Here is a 27006-nt window from a genome sequence, read left to right on the forward strand (position 1 = left end):
AAATTAAGCAATATCTGTTTGGCATACATAACTGCCTAAGCCGTTTTCCAAATCAGCATAACTGCAAAAACATTGAATTCTTGCTATACAATTATTTTGTTTCCATAACCTATATTTGTGTGTGTGTGTGTGTGTGTGTGTGTGTGTGTGTGTGTGCATCAATTAAGATCGTTTACCCTTAAAAATCGGACAATTATTTTTACAAAGCAATATTTATTCTACTCTCTTGCACAATTAGAACAATTTGAAAGTTTCACTCATGGCGTTTGTTTGCTCTTATGCTCTTACAACAGGAAAACTTATGAGAATTGCTACTATTTTGTTAAAAAAAGATAAACACACACACACTAAGCAAATTTGTGTTTTGTTTTTATGGTAATTCATGGTAATTTGTCGATTGTTTTTGGCTAGCACACCAAGTCCTTATTTTTAGCTTCGCAGAAAGATACAAACTTTTAAAAACAGATGTCTATTGAAATTTCTTTTCCTTTCACTTGCATTCCTTTCTCTTCCTTGTTTTCAACAAATAGTGCCTGGAATTATTGTACCACCGACAGCTTCTGCCGGGCTGCTTTTGAAACAGGCTCCAGATGATGTCCCAACAGACACTCAACCGCCACCCAATACTTTAACTGCAGCTGATCTTAAAGAGCAGGTAAAAATGATTTTATGATGATTTTTAATGCACGCAACAATACTTTTGAAACAGAATCCACGGTTGTAAATAAATTGTAAGTAGAGAAGGACGAGGGGGTGGTATGATAGCTGTCTTCCAGTACTTGAGGGACTGTGCCAGAGGAGAAGGGCTCAATTTATTCTCCAAAGCAGCTGAAGGCAGAACAAAAAGCAATGGATGGAAGGTTATCAGAAGAAGATCCAATCTGCAACTAAGGAGAAATTTCCCGAGAGAAGGTGTGTGAATTAATTAATCAGGGGAAGAGCTTGCCTCTGGAAGTTGTGGGTGCTCCAACACTGGAAGTTTTTAAGAAGAGACTGGACAGCCATTTGTCCAAAATGGCATAGGGCAGGGGTCTTCAAACTTGGCCCTTTTATGACTTGCGGACTTCAACTCCCATGCCTGGCTGAGGAATTCTGGGAGTTGAAGTCCACAAGTCATAAAAGGGCCAAGTTTGCAGACCCCTGATGTAGTAGATCACTGTGGATTAATCGGACTTCCTTAGAAGTAATCTTGCATAAAGTGCAACGATCTGAATGTCTTGCCAGAGATATTGTTGCCTCCAAACCCGGTTGTCAGGATTAAAACTCAGATTTTAGTGTATCTAAAGTGATCTAAAACATTTCCTTTCACATACAGGATTATTGGAAATCAAAGTGTAGTTTAAGAAATAGGGTAAGGAATTAAATGTGGAATAAGCTATTTCCCCTTTAAAGAGGAAATTTCTTGACTATTTTGCTTTTTGCTTTTTTTTTGAGATTGGAAAAATGCTATGATGAAAATTAGGGATGGAGAAATATCAGGCTAAAAAACTAACTAGGCCTGACAATGGGATGGTTCTTTAGATGGGTAATTTAGTAGATGCTTCTGAGAAAGATCAACGTGTGCCTATTTTCAGATCTATACAGTCAGGAATACAGTTAGTCCTTGATTTACGACTCTAATTGGGATGCTAGGTGAGGTTGATGTTCTGAGTCATACACAGTTTTGTATTTGATTTCTCATGCTTGTTAAGCAGATCACTGCAGTTGCTATTAAGCCAATCCAGCTTCTGCTTGTTGGAAACTAACTGGAACGGCAACGACTTCAGGATGCTGCAACTGTTGTAAATACATGCCGGCTGCCAATTGCCCAAATTTTGATCACAGGATTGTGGGGATGCTGGGATAGTCGTTAAGTGTAAGAATTGGTCCTAAGTCACATTTTTCAATGCCGTTGTAACATCCGACAGCCGCTAAACAAGTGATTGTTTGTCTAGGGCTACCTCTGTGTTTAAGCGTCACATGATTAAATCTTTACATCTCTACATCTCACTGTTTTGTGTCTTCCATAAAACAGTCAATTGATCCTCCGTTGACTGAGAATCCAAAAAGAGCATCTGCCAGTTATGACGAAGCTGATACAAGATTAAGGCGAAATGATTCTGAAAAGCATTTTCAACAAACCCTTTCAGCTCTGGAAAGTAAACTTCAAATGGCAGATGAAGAAAAAGCTAGAATAAAAAAGGTATAGCTACAAGTCTACAGAAACTCCCATTCAGGGCTGTGTGGTTGTTAAGCAGGGGTGGGGAACGATGGTCCTTTTATGACTTGTGGACTTCAACTCCCAGAATTCCTCAGCCAGGCCTGGCGTGTGCCTGGCTGACGAATTCTGGGAGTTGAAATCCATAAGTCATAAAAGGGCCAAGTTTGAAGACCCCTGTCCTAGAGAATAACTATTTAAGTATGAGCCAGCTGTGAGGTGCAGCTGCCCCAAAAGCCAATGAAGTCCTAGGCTGCATCAACAGAAGGATAGTATTAAGATCATGTGAAGTGTTAGTACTGCTTTATGTTGCACTGCAAGGACCACATTTGAAATATTGCACCGAGGTTTGGTCACCACGATACAAAACAGGCGTTGAGACTCTAGAAAGAGTGCAGAGAAGAGCAACAAGGATGACTAGGGGACTGGGGGCTAAAGCATACACTGAATGGTTGTGGGAACTGAGTATTTCTAGTCTAACAAAGATATGGAGTAACATGATAGCAGTCTTTTAATATTTGAGGGGTGGTCACAGACGAGGGGGTCAAGCTATTCTCCAAAGCGCCTGAAGGCAGGACAAGAAGCAACGGATGGGAACTCATCAAGGAGAGAAGCAACCTAGAACTAAGGAGAAACTTCCTGACAGTGAGAACAATTAACCAGTGGAACTACCTGCCTCCAGAAGTTGTGGCTGCTCCAACACTGGAAGTTTTTAAGATGAGACTGGACGATACCTTGTCTGAGATGGCATAGGATCTCCTGCTCGAGCAGAGGGTTGGAGTAGGAGACTAGGAACCTCCTTTCCAATTGTATTATTTTGTATTCTGTTGTGTAAGTTGGACCCTGAGTGGCAAGTGTAGTTGACAATTATAAAAGAGAGATGTTTTAATACAAGCTAATTTTTTTTAGGAGTTAGAAGAGCTTTTGGAAAAACACAGGACTTTGGAAACCAATTACATGAAAGAAAAAGAAGATAAATTAATTTCACATAAGGATATATACGACAAGCTCCAGGTAATGTTTTAAGATTTGTATCCCCTGAGGACGTTCTGGATTGCTCTGTTAGTTTATAGGCCTAACCATAAAGAACGATAGAAATAGAAAAGAAAATGCATCTGTTTAAAAAAAGAACTAAGGGGGGGGGGGGTAGAGCTATTTTGAATAGTGTCTGTTATTCAGTTTATCTAGCCATTTCTGCTGGTTGTAACCTTTCTGTATGTTTATTGTGTTTATACGTCCATTTTTAAAATCTCATCGCTCAGTTGAGCACTTAAAAATGTGTATTGGGACAAACATCCTGATACAGAAAAAGAAAAGAAAAACTAAAAATGAGAAATATGAAGATGGAGCCGTATCAATAAACAAGAGTATTTGTAGCTCAGGGTTGAAATGAGGGATCTCTGAGCGTGCTTGTTTTCTTGCAGACATTTCAATGCACTGATGATGTTACCTAGTTGGGTAATGAAACGTCTGCAAGAAAACCAGCAAGCTCAGAGAGCACCAAGGACCCCACAGTCCTCCTCCTCCTCCTCCTCCTCCTCCATCATCATTCCACAATCCCTACTCCCTTCTAGCACTGATGATGTTACCTAGTTTGGGTAATGAAACGTCTGCAAGAAAACCAGCAAGCTCAGAGAGCACTAAGGACCCCAGAGTCACACCCTGGTTGGTATCTCTTTACTCTCCTACCACCAAGTAGGAGATACAGGAGTACAGCCAGCCATACCAACAGGCTGAAGAACAGCTTTTATCCATGGGCTGTCAGCCTCTTGAATGGGAAAGAATTTTATAATTTTATGTATGATTGACTTGCGAGGCCGGTGTGTTGTGCAGTTAGCTCACTTGGTGTAATAAGATGGAGGGTTTGTGTCTCTGTGAGTTGGGGGTGGGGGCATGAAGGGAGGCTCAGCCAATCTCAATGTTTGTATACATGGTTGTACTTTGACAATAAAGGTTCATTCATTCCTCCTCCATCATTCCGCAAACCCTATTCTCTTCTGGCACAAAGGATGTTACCTAGTTTGGGTAATGAAACATCTGCAGGAAAGTAACCAGTCTCAGAGAGCACCAGGGATCCATCTCAGAAAGTTGTCGCAGCAGAGCCATGACAGAGAGATTGCTTTTAATTGAAAGATTTATTCAAAGCTCCTACCTTAACCTAGTTTAAACTCCAAGGAACCTTCACTGCTAAGGATCTTATCCTGTTCTTGTGTTCAGAATGAAGCTTGGGTCCAGGTGAATAAGGGAATCAAACTGTTAGGGCTTCCGTTGCTTGTTTTCTTCATGGAAACAGGATGTTTGGCCCTCTTCACTGGGTCCCGTTCTAGGTACCATGTTGGTTTTTGCCTTCTCTGGCGTTAGGACCAGCACCTGTGGCCACACAGCAAGCAAGCTGAAAAGTACAGCTGTACAGCTTGTCAGCAACTTCATTCAGCGAAAACAGCTGGCTTTGGTACTGCATAAGTAAGAGAAAAATCAACATGAATCAGGGACTTGGTATTTTTCCAGATGAATCTGTAGGTACTGTGAGTCTTTGGGAACCTCACAATTAGTATAAAGGGCAAAAGCTCTTGGGATTTTCTGGAAGCTTAGCCAATGAATTGTGGTGGAACAAGTTCTCATGGGCCAAAGGAACATGTAAGAAAAGTCGCTTTAACTAGTTTTTAACCAAGATCAGCAAATGTTTCATGCAGCACCCCCAAACCGTGTAAGAGGAAAGTCAGAGTGGGAAGTTACTCCCGAATCCTTCTCAGGTGTAAGTTGCACAGGTGAGGCTCCTTCCGACAGGCATTAGTCACGCGTGCTTCCTCCAGCTTTATGGTCTCCGATATTTACTATATGCTTGCATAGTCCACTTGCATCTCCCAGAACGAGCATTGGAAAACTTCAATTATAATTTTTCACTTGTCAAATCCGTTCCCAAACCGATAGATGTGTATATATTTAGATTCTCAGCAAGATCGTGTTCTTGAAAAACAATGCAACTTAATGTGGTTTGGTCTTCTCTCTCAAACATAGTTACAGTATTTTCTTTTAGAGTTGGCAACCGTTTTTGGAATTAAACACAAATCCTGGATTTGATTTTGAAGGCTGAAATGTGTCTTTATACTCCTGCCACCGCTCTATTTTTTCTTTTATTTTTCCCCCCATATCTTAAAGCTGGAAGAATCCTCGTTACAATTCACTCCGTCCCAGTGGTAATTAGGAAACAATGGTAAGAAGTGATTCAGAAGAGCATCATCACTGCTGACATTTAGGATAAAAATAGCCTTGGCTTTCATTCTTCTGAACAATCTCAAACTCAGGGATTCAGTTACGAAGTGACCCTATAGACAAAGTTTTAATGTATGTTTGTGTGGGAGAGGTTAAGGTATTCAAAGGAACTGGAGAGCAGCAAAATTTCGAAGCTTCCAATCACTCTGTAGTGAACACAAAATAGGGATTGGATCAGGAGAGAGAAAGAACTACTGCAGGAAGAGAATTTCGCATATTAAAAATATATATTCTGTCAAGATAGTAATTGGAGTGACAGGTGAAGAGTCACCAATTAAATAAAGATTATGACTTACCATTTTAAAATTTATGTAACTGATCACATATAAATAACTATTAAAAGTCACCTGTCTGAGGTCATTGCAAAAAAAGTATATCCTCTAATTAATTGGAACAACCACACTGTTGTCAAAAGCAAAAATAATTAAAACCAAGTTAACTTCTTTTTAGATACGTGATAGTAATGTATCAGAAATAAAATAGTTTCAAATCAAGTCAAATAAATCAAATTGAATCAACTTGAAGTAAACTTGAATAATAATAATGATGATGATGATGATGTTGGAAGGGACCTTGGAGGTCATCTAGTCCAACCCCCTGCTCAGACAGGAAACCCTATACCATTTCAGACAAATGGCTGTCCAGTCTCTTCTTAAAAACTTCCAGTGTTGGAGCATTCACAACTTCTGGAGGCAGGTTGTTCCACTGGTTAATTGTCCTCACTGTCAGGAAGTTTCTCCTTAGTTCCAGGCTGCTTTTCTCCTTGACTAGTTTCCATCCGTTGCTTCTTGTCCTGCCTTCAGGTGCTTTGGAGAATAGCTTGACTCCCTCTTCTTTGGGGCAGCCCCTGAGATACTGGAACCCTGCTATCATGTCCCCCCTCATCCTTCTCTTCATTAAAGTAGACATACCCAATTCCAGTAACCTTTCTTGGTATGTTTTAGTCTCCATTTGCTCTTCTCTGCACTCTTTCTAGAGTCTCAACATCTTTTTTACATCATGATGACCAAATCCCCCTTTCTCCAAACAAGTGTTCATTCCTCTTTATTGAAGAGTATAATGGGAGAGTATAATGCAACTTTTAGTATGCCGCTAAATCTTCAATCAGCAAAACACTGTTTAATGCTGTTCTTGAGAAGTCATTCCTTCACATTAAATACTAACTTGAGAAAAATTTGAGAGGTGAACTTGATGGAGCAGCTTCTCTGTTGAGTTCCAAACCTATCTTGCTCCCAATTATAGGAGTCTGAATTCTTGATCCTGAGGCGGCAATAAAGATGGAATGAAAAGTCTCTTCCTGAAGTGAAAAGGAGGGGAAGCCATGAATGATGAAGGATTGGTGGAGTGTTTTATTCAGGGTTGTGAGTATGATTCCAAAAGACGCATGTTTTGAAAAGGGGCTCTGCTGTCATCACCCATAGTCGCCATGTTACAAAAAAGATGTTGAGACTCTGGAAAGAGTGCAGAAAAGAGCAGCAAAGATAATTTGAGGGCTGGAGGCTAAAAAAAAAGAAAGAAGAACAATTGCGGGAATTGGCTATGTCAGGGGTCAGCAACCTGAAACAGTGAAAGAGCCGCTCGGAACCGGAAAAACTGGGAGCCGCAAAAAATGCGTGCGCATGCGTGTACATGCACGCATGCACAGAACAGGGTTTGACTGAATAGTGGAGCCAAGGCGAGATATGCACCTACCCTGCATATTTGAATTGATTGGTTGAACTATTTTAGTCCCACTTTTTTTTTTTGGACTGCACATGGCAGAGGACTGGGAGCCGCAGGAGACTGCTGAAAGAGCCGCATGCGGCTCCGGAGCCGCGGGTTGCAGACCTGTGGGTTATGTCTAGTCTAGTGAAAAGAAGGACTAGGATTGGCATGATAGCAGTCCTCCAATATTTGAGGGGCTGCCACAAAGAAGAGGGGGGGTCAACTTATTCTCCAGAGTACCTGAAGGCGGGACAAGAAAGAATGGATGGAAACCAATCAAGGAGAGAAGCAATCTAGAACTAATTTCTAGGTTCCTGTCAGAAATTTCCTGACAGTAAGAACAATCAACCAGCGAAACGACTTGCCTTCAGAAGCTGTGGGTGCTCTGTCGCTGGAGGGTTTTCAAGGGAAAATTGGACACCCATTTGTCTGAATCGGGTCTCCTGCATGAGCTGGAGGTTGGACTAGATGTCCTCCAAGGTCCCTCCCAACTCAGTTACTCTGAGTCTGGAACATCTAGATTGGTCCTTAATAATTGAAGTATGTAGGATGATCTCTGTAGGTTGGTAGATCTGAATACAAGTTGCTGGGCAAGGTGGCTTGGGTGTGTGTCTTGGAGGTAGGTGATTTCTCTGAGGAAAAACACTAGAAAATGTATGTGGTTTTCTTTTTTAAAAGTAATATGACTTGCATCCTGTTAAATACCATCTTCTAACAAAATATTTAGGTTGGTTTTGGGCGCAGACATGGAGGAGACAGAACCTGAATAATGAAAAATAGTGTTAAAAATCTACTGTATCTGCCTGTGAATTTGTAGATGAGATTCCTGGACTATTGACAAATTAAGGAAGAGCTTGGAATTAAGCTGTGCCAGTGGGTGGAAATGTACTTTTTTAGTCACTAAAGTGGGTTTTGGCTGTTTATTTGGAGAGATTTTATGTTTATGATAATACCCTCTTGCCTATTTCCCTTCAGTTTTTCTGCAAGGGCTCCGCTGTCAATTCTTCGTCCCCCCCACCTTTTTTTTTACATTTTTTTAACTCTACAACAGGGGTCTTCAAACTTGGCCCTTTTATGACTTGTGGACTTCAACTCCCAGAATTCCTCAGCCAGGCATGCTGGCTGAGGAATTCTGGGAGCTGAAGTCCACAAGTCATAAAAGGGCCAAGTTTGAAGACCCCTGCTCTACAACATTGTTCTTTGAACCACTCGGAACTGTGAAGTTGCTCAACCAGCGAGAGTGGAATTGAATAAAACGGATCAGAATAACATAAAGCGACCCTACCAGTTGGCCTGTTTGGCCTGAGTTTAGTTCAGGGGTCTTCAAACTTGGCCCTTTTTATGACTTGTGGAATTCTGGGAGTTGAAGTCCACAAGTCATAAAAGGGCCAAGTTTGAAGACCCCTGCTTTAGTTCATTTTGTTATCAACGGGTGTTCAGATAAAACTGACCCCATTCTTCTGCCATTAGGGCAGTAAAAGGTGGAGACGGTCAAAGAAGGTCTTGGAGGATGGCCTGTCTGGCCTTGGGAAGGAAGATCTGTGATCCTTGAAGCAACCTTATAGGCCAGATAGCATTGTAACTCTTGAATGCCTGGATCCCACTTTAGAGCAGAGCAACTTAAAAATGCATGGACTTCAATTCCCAGAATTCTGCAGCCAGCTTAATGGCTGGGGGAAGTCCACAGACCTTCAAGTTGCTAATGTTGAGACATACTACTTTAGAGAGAGCAACCTCTTCTTGGGAAGGGCATTAGAAGTGAAATGCAACCTTTGAGCAACCTGTCATAAAAATCACAAGACGTAATGCCAAAAAAGCCAACACAGTGCTGGGCTGCATGAACAGAGGGATAGAATCAAGATCACATGAAGTGTTAATACCACTTTACAAGGCCTTGGTAAGGCCACACTTGGAATCCTGCATCCAGTTTTGGTCACCATGATGTAAAAAAGATGTTGAGACTCTAAAAAGAGTACAGAGAAGAGCAACAAAGATGATCAGAGGACTGGAGGCTAAAACATATAAAAAACAATTACCGGAACTGCGCATGGCTAGTCTAAAGAGAAGGAATAGGGGTGACATGATAGCGGTCTTCCAATATCTCAGGGGTGGCCCCAAAGAAGAGGGAGTCAAGCTATTCTCCAAAGCATCTGAAGGCAGGACAAGAAGCAACAGATGGAAACTAACCAAAGAGAGAAGCAACCTAGAACTAAGGATAAATTTCCTGACAGTTTGAACAATTAACCAGTGGAACTACCTGCCTCCAGAAGTGGTGAATGCTCCAACACTGGAAGTTTTTAAGAAGAGACTGGACAGCCATTTGTCTGAAATGGTATAGGGTTTCCTACCTGAGCAGGGAGTTGGACTAGATGACCTCCGAGGTCCCTCCCAACTCTGTTATTCTGTTAATTGCTGCAGCCCCTCTAGATTAACCCACCACAAGAAAACTGGTTTGTTCAGTGAATAGATGATACTCATCTTTTTCAGAAAACAGTCTGCTCCATATTACTCTTTTGAGATGGAGACTGAAGATTTATGCTCATCCTGGCCCCAGACTTTGCCTTTTCTCTCTTGCATCTATGGTGGCCAGGATCTCGTGTCTTCCAGTTTGGGGTTACTGAATAGTAGCTGAAGGATTAGATGTCTAGACACTTAAACGTTTCAGTAATATTCTGACTCAGTCTTCTAAGTATAGAAATGTATTTATTCTTCCATAAACGTTTGGATATTAACAATTTCAAGATGGATGCAATTATTTCAGAGGCTTCCTCAAGCGAGAATCATAATGAGTAAAATTAGATTATAGCTTAAAAACCACTATAAAATTGATGATAAAACTTAAAGCAGAGCTTAGTTCTTTTTTTTATTCCAGGGAGGCGTTTAATCTTAAATTTCAAGTTACGTTGTGCCCTTTAAAATAAACTCTCATAGAAATGAAGAGTTGGTTATAATGCCTAGAATTATGTTTTCTTAAAGCTAAATACATGGGCTTTTTTTGGTCAGACACTGTGCTTTTCTCTGTAAAATAATAAACCAGAGATGAAAATGTAAGATTATCGTGATAAGCATGAAAAGACATGGGTTATGCTTTCATGAAAAAAAAACAACTGTGGGAAAGAAGAATGAATAACAGGATGGAACTTCAATTACTGAGAATTGCCAAAGGTCCATAGAACATAGAATAGCATAGTTGGAAGGGACCTTGGAGGTCTTCTAGTCCTATCCCCTATTTGAGCAGGAGACCCTATACCAGGGGTAGGCAACCTCGGCTCTTTTATGACTCACGGACTTCAACTCCCAGAATTCCTGAGTCAGCATAGAGTTGAAGTCCGTGAGTCATAAAAGAGCCGAGGTTGCCTACGCCTGCCCTATACCATTCCAGACAACTGGCTGTCCAGTCTCTTCTTAAAAAGCCTCCAGTGATGAACCATCCACAACTTCTAAATTTTTCACACCCTTTAACAGAATAACATAATTGGAAGGGACCTTCTCGTCCAACCTCCAGCACTTGAGGAGCTGTCACAAAGATGAGGGGATCGATCTGTTCTCCAAAGCATCTGAGGACGGGAAAAAGAAATAGCAGGTAGATGATCATTAAAGAGAGAAGCAACCTGGAACTAAGGAGAAACTTCCTGACAGTTAGAACGATTAACCAGTGGAACTACCTGCCTCCAGAAGCGGTGAATGCTCCAACACTGGAGGTTTTTAAGAGGAGACTGGACAACCATTGGTCTGAAATGGTATAGGATTTCCTGCCTGAGCAGCGGGTTGGACTAGAAGATCTCAAACGTACTTTTCAAACCTATAATTCTTTGTTCTTCCAGGTCCAATTTCCTAGTAGGTCCTACAGAGAAGTTGCTGCTTAGAACATGCATTTTGCAGCATTTTTCCTAACGGATTCCTCTGCACACATGTTGGCGTCGGTATAAATATCATATCTGGGCCTTTAGACTAGACTAGACTAGACTAGACTAGACTAGACTAGGAATAGAATAGAATAGAATAGAATAGAATAGAATAGAATAGAATAGAATAGAATAGAATAGAATAGAATAGAATAGAATAGAATAGAATAGAGCTGGAAGGGACCTTGGAGGTCTTCTAGTCCAGCCCCCTGCTCAAGCAGGAGAACCTATACCATTTCAGACAAGTGACTGTCCAGTCTCCTTAAAAACCTCCAGTGATGGAGCACCCACGATTTCTGGTGGCAAGCTGTTCCACTGGTTAGTTGTCCTCACTGTCAGGAAGTTCCTCCTTAGTTCTAGGTTGCTTCTCTCCTTGATTAGTTTCCATCCGTTGTTTCTCGTCCTGCCTTCAGGTGCTTTGGAGAATAGCTTGACCCCCTCTTCTTCCTTGTGGCAGCCCCTCAAATACTGGAACGCTGCTATCATGTCTTCCCTATTTCTTCTTTTCTTTAGACAGGCCAAACCCAAGTCTTGCAGCCGTTCTTCATATGTTTTAGTCTCCAGGCCTTTATTTAAATATTTCTATTTTCCCCCCTTAATAATCGTTAAGGGGACAGACGGGAGGGAGTTTTGTAAAGCATGAAAAATCCTGGATGAATGACAGAAACATTAAATATTTCCCCTGTTCCCCCAAATTAAGAGCTAAACGGTTAATAAAAAGTTTTTAACAATAGGCTGTAATCATTTGGCTAGCACTTCAGATTTTCAACACATTTTCATTCTGTCACTCCTTAAATTGTGTTACTGTAGGAAAGCTCTGAGAGCAGATGACAGATCCATTAATCTTCCATTGCACAATCACAACGTGTCTGTTTTGCTAACACTTCTATTACAACAGAGATTTAGCATCATCTTTTTTAAACTATAGTCTACTTGGCGTAAATATAATACCGAGCTTGTTATACTTCCCTCATTAGACAACAGGGTTTGATGGATCTTTTGCCTTGAGCAATTCTGAATGTGTCTGAACTCGGAAAGACAAAATACAGCAATTTCAGTAAGATTCAATACAATATATAGGAGTTGCATTTCACAACCTCAGCACTGTGAAAAACCCCTAAGCAGCATGAACACCGGGCGCTAATTGCCTAACTATAACATTGAAGGATCTCCCATGTTGAACATCTGGCCTTTTCTAGGCAACAAATATATTGAATAATAAAAGGACGGTGTTTTTTATTAATTTATTCTCTTTTTTTTTTCTTTTTGGCATCGCTGCAGTTAATTCTCATTTTGATTTTTAAACAAGACGAATGGGAATGGAAACAATACTCAACTGGAGGATACATTTCAGGTCTCCCAAAAAGACATTCCCGTTGGTGACATAGTTTCACCCACCGGTTTTCAGAATTAAATATACATTCATCTGTACCCATCACGCTGTCCCCTTTGGGGATGAGCGTTGTTAAACAGATCGCAGAAAAAAAAAAGATAAATTGTAAATGCAAGAAATTGAAGGACTGCTATATGGAAAAAAAAAGACAAAATGTAGTTAAAACTAGTTTTACTAGATATACATTTCCATACCTTGGGATGCTTGCAAACTATCCTTGTTTTCACCATGCCCATACAGTGTATATAGTTTTTTAAAAAACTGTTCATCTCTCTCTTTGAGGAACTCATTAATTCCATCCATCCTTCATTTCCTTGATTTCTCCCTTCCAATCTACCTGATCACTCTTCCTTCCCACTTTTTTGCAACCCATTTTTTTACAACCAGACAGGCAAAGTCAGTGGGGAACCCAGCTTCATTTAACAATTGGGTTGCCGACGAATATTGTTTCCAATGAACAGGGAGGAAAGAAAAGCAAGCAGTGTAAATTCCCTAAATGATTGAATAATTCTTCTTCTTCTTCTTCTTCTTCTTCTTCTTCTTCTTCTTCTTCTTCTTCTTCTTCTTCTTCTTCTTCTTCTTCTTCTTCTTCTTCTTCTTCTTCTCCTTCTTCTTCTTCTCCTCCTCCTCCTCCTCCTCCTCCTCCTCCCCCCTCCTCCTCCTCCTCCTTCGTTCTAGGTTGCTTCTCTCCTTGACTAGTTTCCATCCATTGCTTCTCGTCCTGCCTTCAGGTGCTTTGTAGAATAGCTTGACTCCCTCTTCTTTGGGGCAGCCCCTGAGATTTTGGAACACTGTTGGAACAAATAACATTATCAGTGCAATGAAAGGGATGTTGCTCCTCTCTGAGCTTGGTTGTTTTCTTGCAGATGTTTCATTACTCAGCCTAGGTAAACCCAAAGGCAACTGGACTTTCTTTTTTTACTTGAAGATGTTTCACTTCTCATCCAAGGAGTGTTCTTCAGTTTGTTCAAAACTGGAGACGCTTCTGAGATGAGAAGCGAAACCTCTTCAAGGAAAAACAAACGAAGTCCAGTTGCCTTTTGATAAAGCACCTTTGGGTTTACCTAGGTTGAGTAACGATGACGGAGGATCTGCATAGAAACCAAACTAGGTAACATTACTGTCTAGCATTGATCACCACAGTCTAGCACTGATAATGTTACCTAGTTTGGTAATGTAATGTCTGCAAGAAAGCAACCAAGCTCAGAGGGTATCAAGGACGTCTCAACCCTGAGCTACAAATATTTTCCTTTATTGGTATGTAACTACATAGAATTACTACTAGTGGGTACTCCTTCCTGATGGATAACAAAGAAATAATGATTACTACAAGGAAAGAGTTTGCTTTCATGTTTGTGTCTTCTATCTTTGATGAAACTTCATTTTCTCTCCCAGTAGAAAAAGTAGGTTTATGTCTATCAATTCAGTCCTGGTATGCACATGTTGTATCTGACAAGGCTGTGTTGCCAGCCTCCGTTTTCACATCTAGAACATAACTGAATCGCAGTGATTTAAATTACACTTAGTTCTGCTTAAATTTGAAGCATGCAAACATTGGTACAATAGCCTTGAGTTAGCCTTATGCGTCACATATAATTGATTGTAATTCCTTCCAGCAAATTGCTGTGCTAACAATCATTTCCAAGATTTTTTTGCTCAGCAGAAAGTATATTTTTCAGGCCAGTGCTGAGTCGCTTTGTAAAAATAGTTTCACCGGTAGGTAGGCCAATTTCTTTGAAAGCAACCTTTGTATTTTGATACTCTGTGTAATGATGTTTAAACATCACATAGATCTAGTTACATATCAATTAGAGAACGTCGTTCAGGCCATTTTGGAACGGGCATGGATGAATACCGAAATATTTAATTATGCTGATTATTGTGGATATTGTTGAATTTGGCACTACCAGCCATTCTACTTTACTTTTTAATTCTTAGATATGATTTACGATTTAAATATGATTTAAATAAGAGGCTGCTTAAGGACAGAAAAAAAATTGAAGAAATTCTTCGGTATCTCACTGGAGTTTTCCAAAAAGATTCTTCAATGAGCATTTCTGAAGATTTGTAGAGTATGAATGGACCAAAGCAGAACTGTTAGATCAGGGGTGGGCAAATATGGCCCCTTTACGATCTGTGGACTTCAACTCCCAGAATTCTTGAGTGAGCCTGCTGGCTCAAGAATTCTGGGAATGGAAGTCCACAGGTCATAAAGGGACTGTAGTTGCCCATCTGTGTGATAAAGCTTCTGCATATGAGAAGGTGAACCTACAAAGAGCCAGCCATGTGATGCAGCTGTAAAAAAAGCCAACACAGTCCCAGGCTGCTTTAACAGACGGATAGAATCGAGATCACGTGAAGTGTTAATCCCACTTTACAAGGCCTTGGTAAGGCCACACTTGGAATCCTGCATCCAGTTTTGGCCACCACGATGTAAAAAAGATGTTGAGACTCTAGAAAGGGTACAGAGAAGAGCAACAAAGATGATTGGGGGACTGGAGGTTAAAACATACAAGGAACGGTTGCTGGAATTGGGTATGTCCAGTTTAATGAAGAGAAGGATGAGGGGTGACATGATAGCGGTCTTCCAGTATCTCAGGGGCTGCCCCAAAGAAGAGGGAGTCAAGCTACTCTCCAAAGCAGCAGGACAAGAAGCAACGGATGGAAACTGAATAAGGAGAGAAGCAACCTGGAACTAAGGGGAAATTTCCTGACAGTTAGAACAATTAATCAGTGGAACAACCTGCCTCCAGAAGTTGTGAATACTGGAAGTTTTAAAAAAGAGACTGGACAACTATTTGTCTGAAATGGTATAGTTTCCTGCCTGAGCAGGGGGTTGGACTAGATCAGGGCTTTTCAACCTTTTCACCCATTGTACCACTTTTAGGATATGGCAACATCCGAGTACCAGCAGTCGCCTACCCACCTACCTACCTACCTACCTACCTACCTACCTACCTACCTACCTACCTACCTACCTACCTATCTATCTATCTATCTATCTATCTATCTATCTATCTATCTATCTATCTATCTATCTTTACCATTCTCTCCTCTCTCATCTGTCTATCTATACCATTCTCTCGTCTTATCTGTCTGTCTATATCTATCTATATCTGTCTGTCTGTCTGTCTGTCTATCTGTCTATCTATACCATTCTCTCGTCTTATCTGTCTGTCTATATCTATCTATATCTGTCTGTCTGTCTGTCTGTCTATCTATCTATCTATACCATTCTCTCGTCTTATCTGTCTGTGTATATCTATCTATCTATCTATCTATCTATCTATCTATCTATCTATCTATCTATCTATCTATCTATCTATCTATCTATCTATCTATCTATCTATCTCCCTCTTCCTCCCTCTCCCTCTCTACTTTGTTGTTGTTGTTGTTAGCTGCGAAGTCGTGTCCGACTCATCGCGACCCTATGGACAACATTCCTCCAGGCCTTCCTGTCTTCTACCATCTTCTGGAGTCCATTTAAGCTCACACCTACTGCTTCAGGGACTCCATCCAGCCACCTCATTCTCTGTCGTCCCCTTCTTCTCTTGCCCTCGATCTTTCCCAGCATTAGGCTCTTCTCCAGTGAGTCCTTCCTTCTCATTAGGTGGCCAAAGTATTTGAGTTTTAGCTTCAGGATCTGGCCTTCTAAAGAGCAGTCAGGATTGATCTCCTCTAGGACTGACCGGTTTGATCGCCTTGCAGTCCAAGGGACTCGCAGGAGTCTTCTCCAGCACCAGAGTTCAAAGGCCTCAATTCTTTGGCGCTCAGCCTTTCTTATGGTCCAACTTTCACTGCCATACATTGCAACTGGGAAGACCATAGCCTTGACTATACACACTTTTGTTGACAGGGTGATGTCTCTGCTTTTTAGTGTGCTGTCTAGATTTGCCATGGCTTTCCTTCCCAGGAGCAAGCGTCTTTTAATTTCTTGGCTACAGTCCCCATCTGCAGTGATCTTGGAACCCAGGAAAACAAAATCTGTCACTACCTCCATTTCTTCCCCATCTATTTGCCAGGAATTGAGAGGGCCAGATGCCATGATCTTGGTTTTCTTAATGTTAAGTTTCAACCCAAGTTTTGCACTCTCCTTCTTCACTCGCAACAAGAGGCTCTTTAGTTCCTCTTCACTTTCTGCCATTAGAGTGGTATCATCTGCGTATCTTAGGTTGTTGATATTTCTTCCAGCAATCTTAATTCCAACTTTTGATTCATCTAGCCCTGCCTTTCTCATGATGTGCTCTGCATATAGGTTAAATAGGCAGGGCGACAGTATACAGCCTTGCCGGACTCCTTTCCCAATTTTGAACCAATCAGTGGTTCCGTGTCCAGTTCTCACTGTTGCTTCTTGACCTGCATATAGGTTTCTCAAGAGACAAATAAGATGGTCTGGTACTCCCATCTCTTTAAGAACTTGCCACAGTTTGTTATGATCCACACAATCAAAACAGTTTGTTATGATCCACACAATCAAAGGCTTTAGCATAGTCAATGAAGCAGAAGTAGATGTTTTTCTGGAACTCCCTAGCTTTCTCCATGATCCAGCGTATGTTGGCAATTTGATCTCTAGTTCCTCTGCCTCTTCGAAATCCTGCCTGTACTTCTGGTAGTTCTCGATCCACATACTGCTGAAGTCTAGCTTGTAGGATTTTAAGCATGACTTTACTAGCATGAGAAATGAGTGCAATGGTGCGATAGTTTGAACATTCTTTGGCACTGCCTTTCTTTGGAATTGGAATGTAAACTGATCTTTTCCAATCCTGTGGCCACTGTTGAGTTTTCCAAATTTGCTTGCAAATTGAGTGTAGCACTTTTACTGCACTGTCTTTTAAGATTTTGAATAGCTCAGCTGGAATACTGTCACCTCCACTAGCTTTGTTGTTGCTCAGCTTTTCTAAGGCCCACTTCACTTCACATTCTAGGATGTCTGGCTCGAGGTCAGTGACCACCTCATTGTGATTATCAGGGACGTTAAGCTCATTCTTGTATAGTTCTTCTGTGTAATTTTGCCACCTCTTCTTAATCTCTTCTGCCTCTGTTAGGTCCCTGCCATTTTGGTCCTTTATCATGCCCATTTTTGCATGGAATGTTCCCTTCATCTCTCCAATTTTCTTGAAAAGATCTCTGGTCCTCCCTATTCTATTGTTTTCTTCTATTTCTTTGCATTGTTCATTTAAGAAGGCATTCTTATCTCTTCTAGCTAGTCTTTGGAATTCTGCATTTAATTGGGCATATCTTTCTTTTTCTCCCTTGCCTTTCGCTTCCCTTCTTTCCTCAGCTATTTGCAAAGCTTCCTCAGACAGCCATTTTGCTTTCTTGCATTTCTTTTTCTTTGGGATGGTTTTGGTTGCTACCTGTTGTACAATGTCGCGAACCTCTGTCCATAGTTCTTCAGGCACTCTGTCTATCAGATCTAATTCCTTAAATCTATTTGTCACCTCTACTGTATATTCAACAGGGATATGATTTAATTCATACCTGAGTGGCCTAGTGCTTTTCCCTACTTTCTTCAGTTTAAGCCTAAACTTTGCAAGGAGAAGCTCATGGTCTGAGCCACAGTCAGCTCCTGGTCTTGTTTTTACCGACTGTATAGAGCTTCTCCATCTTTGGCTGCAGAGCATATAGTCAATCTGATTTCTGTGTTGACCGTCTGGTGATGTCCATGTGTAGAGCCGTCTCTTGGGTTGTTGGAAAAGAGTGTTTGCTATGACCATCGTATTCTCTTGACAAAATTCTATCAGCCTGTGCCCTGCTTCATTTTGTACTCCAAGGCCAAACTTGCCTGTTATTCTGGTTATCTTTTGGCTTCCTACTTTAGCATTCCAATCCCCCATGATGATAATTTAATTTAATTTAATTTAATTTAAGGACATCATTTTTTGGTGTTACTTCTACAAGGTGCTGTAGGGCTTCATAGAACTGGTCAATTTCATCCTCTTCAGCACTGGTGGTTGGGGCATAGACTTGGACTACTGTGATATTGAATGGTTTCCCTTGGATTCGAACTGAGATCATTCTGTCATTTTGAGGATTGTATCCCAGTATTGATTTTCCTACTCTTTTATTGACTATGAAGGCTACTCCATTTCTTCTGAGGGATTCTTGCCCGCAGTAGTATACCTGATGGTCATCTGAATTAAATTCACCCATTCCTTTCCATTTTAGTTCGCTGATACCTAAGATGTCGATGTTCAGTCTTGTCATCTCTTGTTTGACCACGTCCAGCTTTCCTTGATTCATGGATCTTACATTCCAGGTTCCTATGGAGAAAAAATCTTTACAGCATCGGACTTTCCTTTCACCACCAGACACATCCACAGCTGAGCATCCTTTCGGCTTTGGCCCAGTCGCTTCATTCTTTCTGGCGCTACTAGTACTAGCCCTCTGCTCTTCCCCAGTAGCATATTGGACGCCTTCCGACCTGAGGGGCTCATCTTCCAGCGTCATATCGTTTTGCCTTTTGGTACTGTCCATAGGGTTTTCATGGCAAAGATACTGGAGTGGGTTGCCATTTCCTTCTCCAGTGGATCACGTTTTGTCAGAACTCTCTGCTATGACCTTTCCGTCTTGGGTGGCCCTGCACGGCATAGCTCATAGCTTCATTGAATTACGCAAGCCCCTTCGCCACGACAAGGCAGTAATCCATGAAGGGGCCCTCTCTACTTACTATCTACCTATCCATAAATAAATAAATAAATAAATAAATAAATAAATAAATAAATAAATAAATAAATAAATAACTTAAGCTTTCAAGCTATAAAACGCTTTGTGTCATCAAACTAGGGATACACTGAATGTGGGATCCTTGGTGCCCTCTGAGCTGGATGGTTTTCTTACAGACATTTCTTCACCAAACTAGGTAATATTATCAGTGTTAAGAGTTACCTAGCTAGCACTGATGATGTTTCCTAATTTGGATTGAGTCTCTTTCAGTTTGAACTTCAATTCCATTTTAGCCGCCTTCAGTTTTTTATAAAAATAATAAAGGCAGGATACTAATCAATCAATCAATTAATTAAATCCTTTTATTCAATAACTTCTAGGCCAAGTTGCCATATTCTATTCTGCTCCATTCCATTCCATTCTATTCTATTTTATTCTATTCTATATTTTCTATTCTGTTCTATTCTATTCTATTCTATTCTATTCTATTCTATTCTATTCTATTCTATTCTATTCTATTCTATTCTATTCTATTCTATTCTATTCTATTCTATTCTATTCCATATTTTCTATTCTATTCTTCGTATCCTGCCTTTATTTACAAAAGTCAAGGTGATGAACATATCCAGCACAACTTCCTCCTATTTCCTCACAACAACAATCCTGTGAGGTGGGTTGGGCTGAGAGAGAGTGACTGGCCCAAAGTCACCCAGCTGTTTTTTTTTATGGCTCTAAGGAAGGACTAGAACTCACAGTCTCCCACTTTCTAGCCTGGTGCCTTAACCACTAGACCAGGGGTAGGCAACCTTGGCTCTTTTATGACTTGTGGACCCAGAATTCCTGAATCAGCCATGCTGACTCAGGAATTCTGGGAGTTGAAGTCCGCAAGTCATAAAAGGGCCAAGGTTGCCTACCCCTGCACTAGGCCGAACTGGCTTTCCTGCCTTGACACTGAATCTTCTTGTGGATGTGTGGGCAGGGAGCTTCATTGTATGGTAAAACAGCAACAGCTGGATAGGCTGGCATGGGCCCCTTGTTTCATAGAAGGTCAAAAATCTAAACTGCTTTGGGAATAATAAGTTGCCCTTTCTGCTAACTGTGGGCAAGGCTGGTTATCTAATGAGGTATTTATCCTCCTTGGTTCACATTGCTTTTCGCTAAGCCTTAGCTGGAGTGAAAGAGAACTCATAATCAGACTACGAAGTTACGTTCAGACCAACGTTTCCCCAGCAGGATCCAACAAAATGTCTTTGTCTCTTACGTTATCGTCTTGGAATTAAAACTCTGGAACTGGAAGCAGAGAAAGCCTTGGTAGCGACGATGCCTCTTTGATAGACATTAAAGTGTGTCGGTGACGCCTGCCCAGATGTAGTGGCCTGGAAAAAAAGCTCGACCATTTTCCCTCATTTTTGCCTCTTATATATCTTTGTCTCCAGGAGAAGCATAAAGCGGAGTTGGAAGATTTAAGAAAAGCTGGACACGAGGCCTTGTCTATTATCGTGGAAGAATTCAAGGTAACCGTCGTGTTCTTTTCCAGGGTTTGAATTGGCTTCTAAATCCGTTCTGATTGTAGGATAGATTTCTTGCTGGGAAGAGGCAAACTAGAAACTGGAGACTTGTTTGTTTGCCTTTTTTTATTGAAAAGTTTTACAATACATTTTATCTTTAACAATCCCTCCCCCCCTCCCCCCGCCCACCCCTTCCTAGCCCTCCCTAACCCTCCCCCCCTTCCCCCCTCCCCCCTCCCCGACTTCCCAGAGCTAAATACAAGGTATAAAAGCAAAAAAACAATCATAAACAACCATATGCTAACAACAATAAACTATTAAGTCTATCGCACTCTAGCTCATATAAAATGACTACAAGCAATACTAATATTACATAAAAAAAGAATAAAAAACTTATTCAAATGCTAAGTGAAACTTTTTGGTCCCATATTTGTTCTGGATATAATCAATCCACTTTTTCCACTCCATAATATAACGTTGTTGCAAAGTTTGTTTGCCTTTTTTTTTTGTACCCACATCCTTAAAGCTGTTTTTGTAGGGAGGTGGTTCAAAAAAAAGAAGAAAAAGTAAGTTTAAAAGAAATTTTCGGGGATATCAAGCAGATGACCTTTCTGCTGTGAATGATGGGAAGGAAGGACCTTTGCAGGAAATAATGATGATATTTTTTTTTTAAATTCCATTTATATCCCGCCCTTCTCCGAAGACTCAGGGCGGCTTACAAGCTTAGCAGTAGCCTTCATTCTATGTATATGCCTGCTTATTAGGGCTTCCCCCCCCCAAGCGGCATTATTACAAAGTCAGCTTAATTGCCCCCAACAATCTGGGTCCTCATTTTACCTACCTGGGAAGGATGGAAGGCTGAGTCAACCTTGAGCCTGGTGGGACTCGAACCTGCACTGATTGCAGGCAGCTGGTGTTACTTAAAGAGGCATTAGCCCACTGCTCCACCAAGGCTCTGGAACGGTCCAGTGGATCAGCTGCTACTTCAGTCTTCAGAAAAAGAAGACTTTTTCTAGCTGTCTATGGGGATTCTCAGTCATCTGGGTCCTGATTACCCCAAAGATGCTTTTTCCAAAAGGCAACTGACTTATCTTGGGTTTTTTTCTTCTTTCAAAACGTTTCAGTTCTCATCCAAGGACTTTCTTCAGTTCTAACTCAGTTAGAACTGAAGAAGCTTCTTGGATGAGAAGTGAAATGGTTTTGGAGGGGGGAAAAACGCACACACACACACACAAGAAAGTACTTTTGGGACACAACTTTTTCTCCTGCAAACCAAGATGGTAGATGGGTTTGGAGTTAGAATCCTGGAGGAAAATCTGTCCTCTCCCCTCGCCCCCCCAATTCAGGGTGCAAAAAAAATAATAATAATGAGCAAGGATACTGAACACGGTGGTCACTTGAAAACCAGGAACCTGGGAAACAAAACTATTTAGTGCAACTTTTTTATTATGGTCACTGACCAACACAAACTTAATTACTGGAGTCTGCACGTCTGGCTTTCAGCTGCTTGAGTCATCCTTGTGAAGAATGGGGCAGAAAAAGAAGACAGGTACCGTGAAGATTTTCAGCAGCAATTAGTATCATGGACTATGGTGTCCTTTTTGCACTGGCTGTGTTGATTCCCCAGGGCTACGTCACTGGAAGTAATGTTGGGAAATGGCTAATTTCATCCCTGCAGGGAATCACACTGGATAATATCTGCATGAATGGACGTTTGGGAATTGAGCTGGAGTGACATCAGAGTATGACTCATGCCGCTCTGCCTGTGACTTTTCTCTAATCCAGTGTTTCTCAACCGTGGCAACTTGAAGATGGGTGGACTTCCACTCCCAGAATTCTCCAGGCAACATGGGAGTTGAAGTCTACCCATCTTCCAGCTGAGTTGAGGACAGTGCTCTAATCTCAGAAGGATGCAAAGGGCCAGACTGCTATCTAACCAGACTGTAGGAGATGACCAGGTTGAGCCCGAGGGAGGGGTCAAACGCGTCATTAGCTTGGAATCCCTTCGTGCCCACAAGAGACCTAAGTCCAGTTTTCCATGAATTCCCTTGACCCTTATCTACCGCCAATTTGCCTTAACCATTAGTGGAACTAAGGAGGAATTCCCTGACAGGGAGAACAATTAACCAGTGGAACAACCTGCCTCCAGAAGTTGTGGGTGCTCCAACACTGCAAGAGATTTAGGTCCAGCCCACTTTGAATCCTTTTCTTAACTCCCACTCATTTGAACGGTCTGAATCTCCCGGCGCTTGACACCCAGAAGATAATCTTCAGCTCATGAAAGCATCTTGCCTTTTAATAAACTAGGTTAGGCGGACCAATTTTAGTCTACCACATACATTCCTGCATTTTTGCTGCCATACATTACACAGATGCCGTTCTCTCCTTACCGTGCTAACAAATCCTAGGTTGCTGCCAATATATTTCAGTACATTTGAAGATCTTTTTCAAGGCTTTCCTGGCTGCTGTATGTACCGAGTGCTAGCCTGCAGTGTGTTTCTTGACTCCTTGTTCTCTTTTGAAAATGATGAGAAAGCAAATTTTACATGGAAGAAATCTTGCTGTATGTCATCTAAGACAGAAGCATAAACTCTCACGGTATGGATGAGCAATGAGGATGGAGAATGTGTTACATACAAAAAGTAGGGCCTCTTCTCATAATCCCTTGAAATTAAGTTGTTCTGTGAGGTGAGAAATAAAATAATGTTAATAAAGGTGGTCCAAAGCCTCCTTGGATATAAGAAATCAACTGTGAAGTTATTTGGATTCTACCTATATATATACCTATATATTTTAAACCACTCATTGCCAAGTTCGGAATCCAGTAGAATGGCATATTTTAGCCTTACTTTGCACAGAAGATGCTGTTTGCATAGTTTTTATTCTACAAAGGGCTTTCGTATCCACCATTAATAACTTTTTGTGAAGAACTTTCCAAAGGAAATACTAGCTGAGGTTCAAAGCAGTAACATGTCTAAAAGCTTTAGTAACATGTCTAAATAAGAGTGGAAAAAGTTCAGAAAACTTAAGCGAACATCTTGTTTTTATTTATTCCCACTTAAAACCAGCGCGCGCGCGCGCATGCACACACACACACACACACACACACACACACACAAGCAAAACCCCAACTTGGCTGGCTTGTACTTGCATTTTCTAAAAATAACAGAAAAACCCCTCTTAAAATATGCTCAGGCTGATGTCTGTTTTCATGTCACAATCATCCCGCTTCACCATCAGTCAGACATATAAGAGACCTTAGTGCGAAAGATCACACATGCATTGTACAAGGGATGTTTTGGTGACACACCTCCTCCAACTTGGAAGATTGTCGCAGACGGTTTGGACTTTTGATGTGAAATCTACAAGACAGTTAACAGGACGTTTCTCCCCCCACCCCATCCCCTTTCTGCCTGCAAGGTTTCCTGCGTTCTTCTCAGCTGTCTCTTTGGAACTGATCAGGACATGAAGAATTATGGATTTTTCACTCACAAGGGATGGTCAAAAAAGTGATCATCCAGAAGTTGAAGGAGAAATCCACACGCTGATAATTAATTGTTTGTTGGGCAACATTTAACTTACACTCTTCTTTTTTTCTGGAAAGGGGAGGAGAAGAAGAAGATAACTTTAGAACATAGAACGTAGAATCATAGGGACCTTGGAGGTCTTCTAGTCCAACCCCCTGTTCAAGGCAGGAGGGCTCATATCATCCCAGTCAAATGATTGCCCCATCTATTTCGAAAACCTCCAGTGATGGAGCAGCCACCACTCTGAAAGGCAAGCTATTCCACCGATCAATTGTTCTCACTGTTAGGAAATTTGTCCTTACTTCTAGACTGGATATCCCTTTGACAAGCTTCCATCCCTGACTTCTTTGGAGGATAAGTCAATCCCCTCTTCCATGAGATAACCCCTCAAATACTGGAAGACGGTTATCCTGTCCCCCTTAATCCTTCCCTTCAATAGGTTAGACATACATAGCTCCCTCATCCGTGGTTTCGGGGTGAGGTATCATCAATATGCCGATGATACACAGCTCTTTATCTCCACCCCGAACCAAGCCAGTGATGCCCTCGATGTGATGTCCCGTTGCCTGGAAGCGGTACGGATTTGGATGGGGAAGAACAGGCTCCAGCTCAACCCGGCCAAGACTGAGTGGCTTTACGTACCGGCATCTCGACTTGTCCAAGAGGTTCCATCTTTGGTTATGGGGGGAGAGGTGTTGCCTCCCGTTGATGGGGCGCGCAATTTAGGTGTCCTCCTGGATTCATGACTCAGTTTTGAAGATCATATTGGAGTCGTGGCCAGGGGGGCATTCGCCCAGGTTCGCCTGGTGTGCCAGTTGCGCCCCTATCTGGACCGAGATGCCCTACGTATGGTCACTCATGCACTCGTTACCTCTCGGATAGATTACTGCAATGCTCTCTACGTGGGGCTGCCCTTGAAGACCACCCGGAGGCTCCAGCTGGTGCAGAATGCGGCTGCGCGGGTAGTGATGGGAGCATCCCGATACTCCCATATTACACCCCTCCTGCGTGAGCTGCATTGGCTACCGGTTGTCTTCCGGGCGAGATTTAAGGTGCTGGTACTTACCTTTAAAGCCCTACATGGCTTAGGCCCGGGATATCTGCAGGACTGTCTGCTGCCGGGGACGACTTCCCATCGCCCAGTGCGCTCACACAGAGAAGGCCTCCTCAGGGTGCCGTCGGCCAAACAATGTCGGCTGGCGACCCCCAGGGGGAGGGCCTTCTCTGTGGGAGCGCCAGCCCTTTGGAATCAACTCCCCTTGGAGCTCCGGATGGCCCCGGATCTCCGGTCCTTTCGCTGCGACCTCAAAACCTTCCTTTTCCATCAGGCTGACCTGGATTGATGATGGGTTTTTAAAAGTTTAAATTTTTAACTGTGTAATTAATATCTGGGGCTGTTATTTAATTTTTTCTTAACTTTTGTATTGCTGTTTTTTATTGCTGTTAGCCGCCCTGAGTCCTCCGGGAGATAGGGCGGCATATAAGTCCCATAATAAATAAATAAATAAATCCCGGACATTCATTTCTTGAACTATTAAAGGTAAAAGTTCCCCCGCACATGCGTGCTAGTCGTTTCCAACTCCAGGGGCCGGTGCTCATCTCCGTTTCAAAGCCGAAGAGCCAGCGCTTGTCCGAGGACGTCTCTGTGGTCATGTGGCCAGCATGACTAAACGCCAAAGGCGCACGGAGCGCTGTTACCTTCCCACCGGAGTGGTCCCTATTTTTCTACTTGCATGTTTACGTGCTTTCGAACTGCTAGGTTGGCAGAAGCTGGGACGAGTAACAGGCGCTCACTCTGTTACGCGGCACTGGGGATTCGACCCGCCAAACTGCCGACCTTCTGATCGACAAGCTTAGCGTCCTAACCCACTGAGCCACCGCGTCCCTCTCTTGAACTATTACAGGATAATAAAAACAAAGACCAACAGGCTGAAAAATAGTTTTTATCCAAGAGCTGTAACCATATTAAATACCACTGTATAGTGCGACATTGAAGTGCATTATTAGGGGCAGCGTAATGGAGAATGGAATGTGAAGGATGTCTGTATATAGGGTATATTCTTATTTGTGCTTTTTACTTGTGTGTAGTGTACACTGTGGACAGCACTTAATTTCATTGTGAGATACACAATAACAATAAAGATATTCTATTCTATTCTATTCTATTCTATTCTATTCTATTCTATTCTATTCTATTCTATTCTATTCTATTCTATTCTATTCTATTCTATTCTATTCTATTCTATTCTATTCTATTCTATTCTATTCTATTCTATTCTATCCTTTATTCCTCTATTCTATTCTGTTCTGTTCTGTTCTATTCTACTCTTATTCTCTTCTCTTCTCTTCTCTTCTCTTCTCTTCTCTTCTCTTCTCTTCTCTTCTCTTCTCTTCTCTTCTCTTCTCTTCTCTTCTCTTCTCTTCTCTTCTCTTCTCTTCTCTCCTCTCCTCTCCTCTCCTCTCCTCTCCTCTCCTCTCCTAATCCTATCCTCTATTCTATTCTATTCTATTCTATTCTATTCTATTCTATTCTATTCTATTCTATTCTATTCTATTCTATTCTATTCTATTCATTCCATTCCATTCCATTCCATTCCTTCTATTCTATCTATTCTATTCTATTCTATTCTATTCTATTCTATTCTATTCTATTCTATTCTATTCTATTCTATTCTATTCTATTCTATTCTACAGTTTAGCCTTTCTCATCTTCGTTGCTCTCCTCTGCACAATTTCCAGAGTCTCAACAACTTTTTTGTATCGTGGTGACCAGAACTTGACACATCTTTCAAACAATGTGATTCAGTCCGGGGATGTGATTTCCTTATGATGT

The 27006-nt window shown here is 41.6% G+C and overlaps 1 protein-coding gene across 5 annotated transcripts in view; it reads left to right on the forward strand.

Annotated features, from left to right (window-relative positions):
- The window catches only part of CCDC91 (coiled-coil domain containing 91), a 98829-nt gene that overhangs the window by 19169 nt on the left and 52654 nt on the right, over positions 1–27006 (forward strand). For all 5 annotated transcript variants that reach the window (XR_014026947.1, XR_014026948.1, XR_014026949.1 and 2 more), the window contains 4 exons: positions 531–655; positions 2015–2182; positions 3107–3211; positions 20575–20652. Coding sequence is in view for 2 of the 5 variants with exons in the window: in XM_081331331.1 (XP_081187457.1) it covers positions 531–655; positions 2015–2182; positions 3107–3211; positions 20575–20652 (476 nt within the window). In the remaining 3 variants the exon portion in view is untranslated. The remainder of the gene's footprint in view (positions 1–530; positions 656–2014; positions 2183–3106; positions 3212–20574; positions 20653–27006) is intronic.

The sequence above is a fragment of the Vipera berus genome (assembly GCF_964194415.1).
Source record: "Vipera berus genome assembly, chromosome: 6".
NCBI lineage: Eukaryota > Metazoa > Chordata > Lepidosauria > Squamata > Viperidae > Vipera > Vipera berus.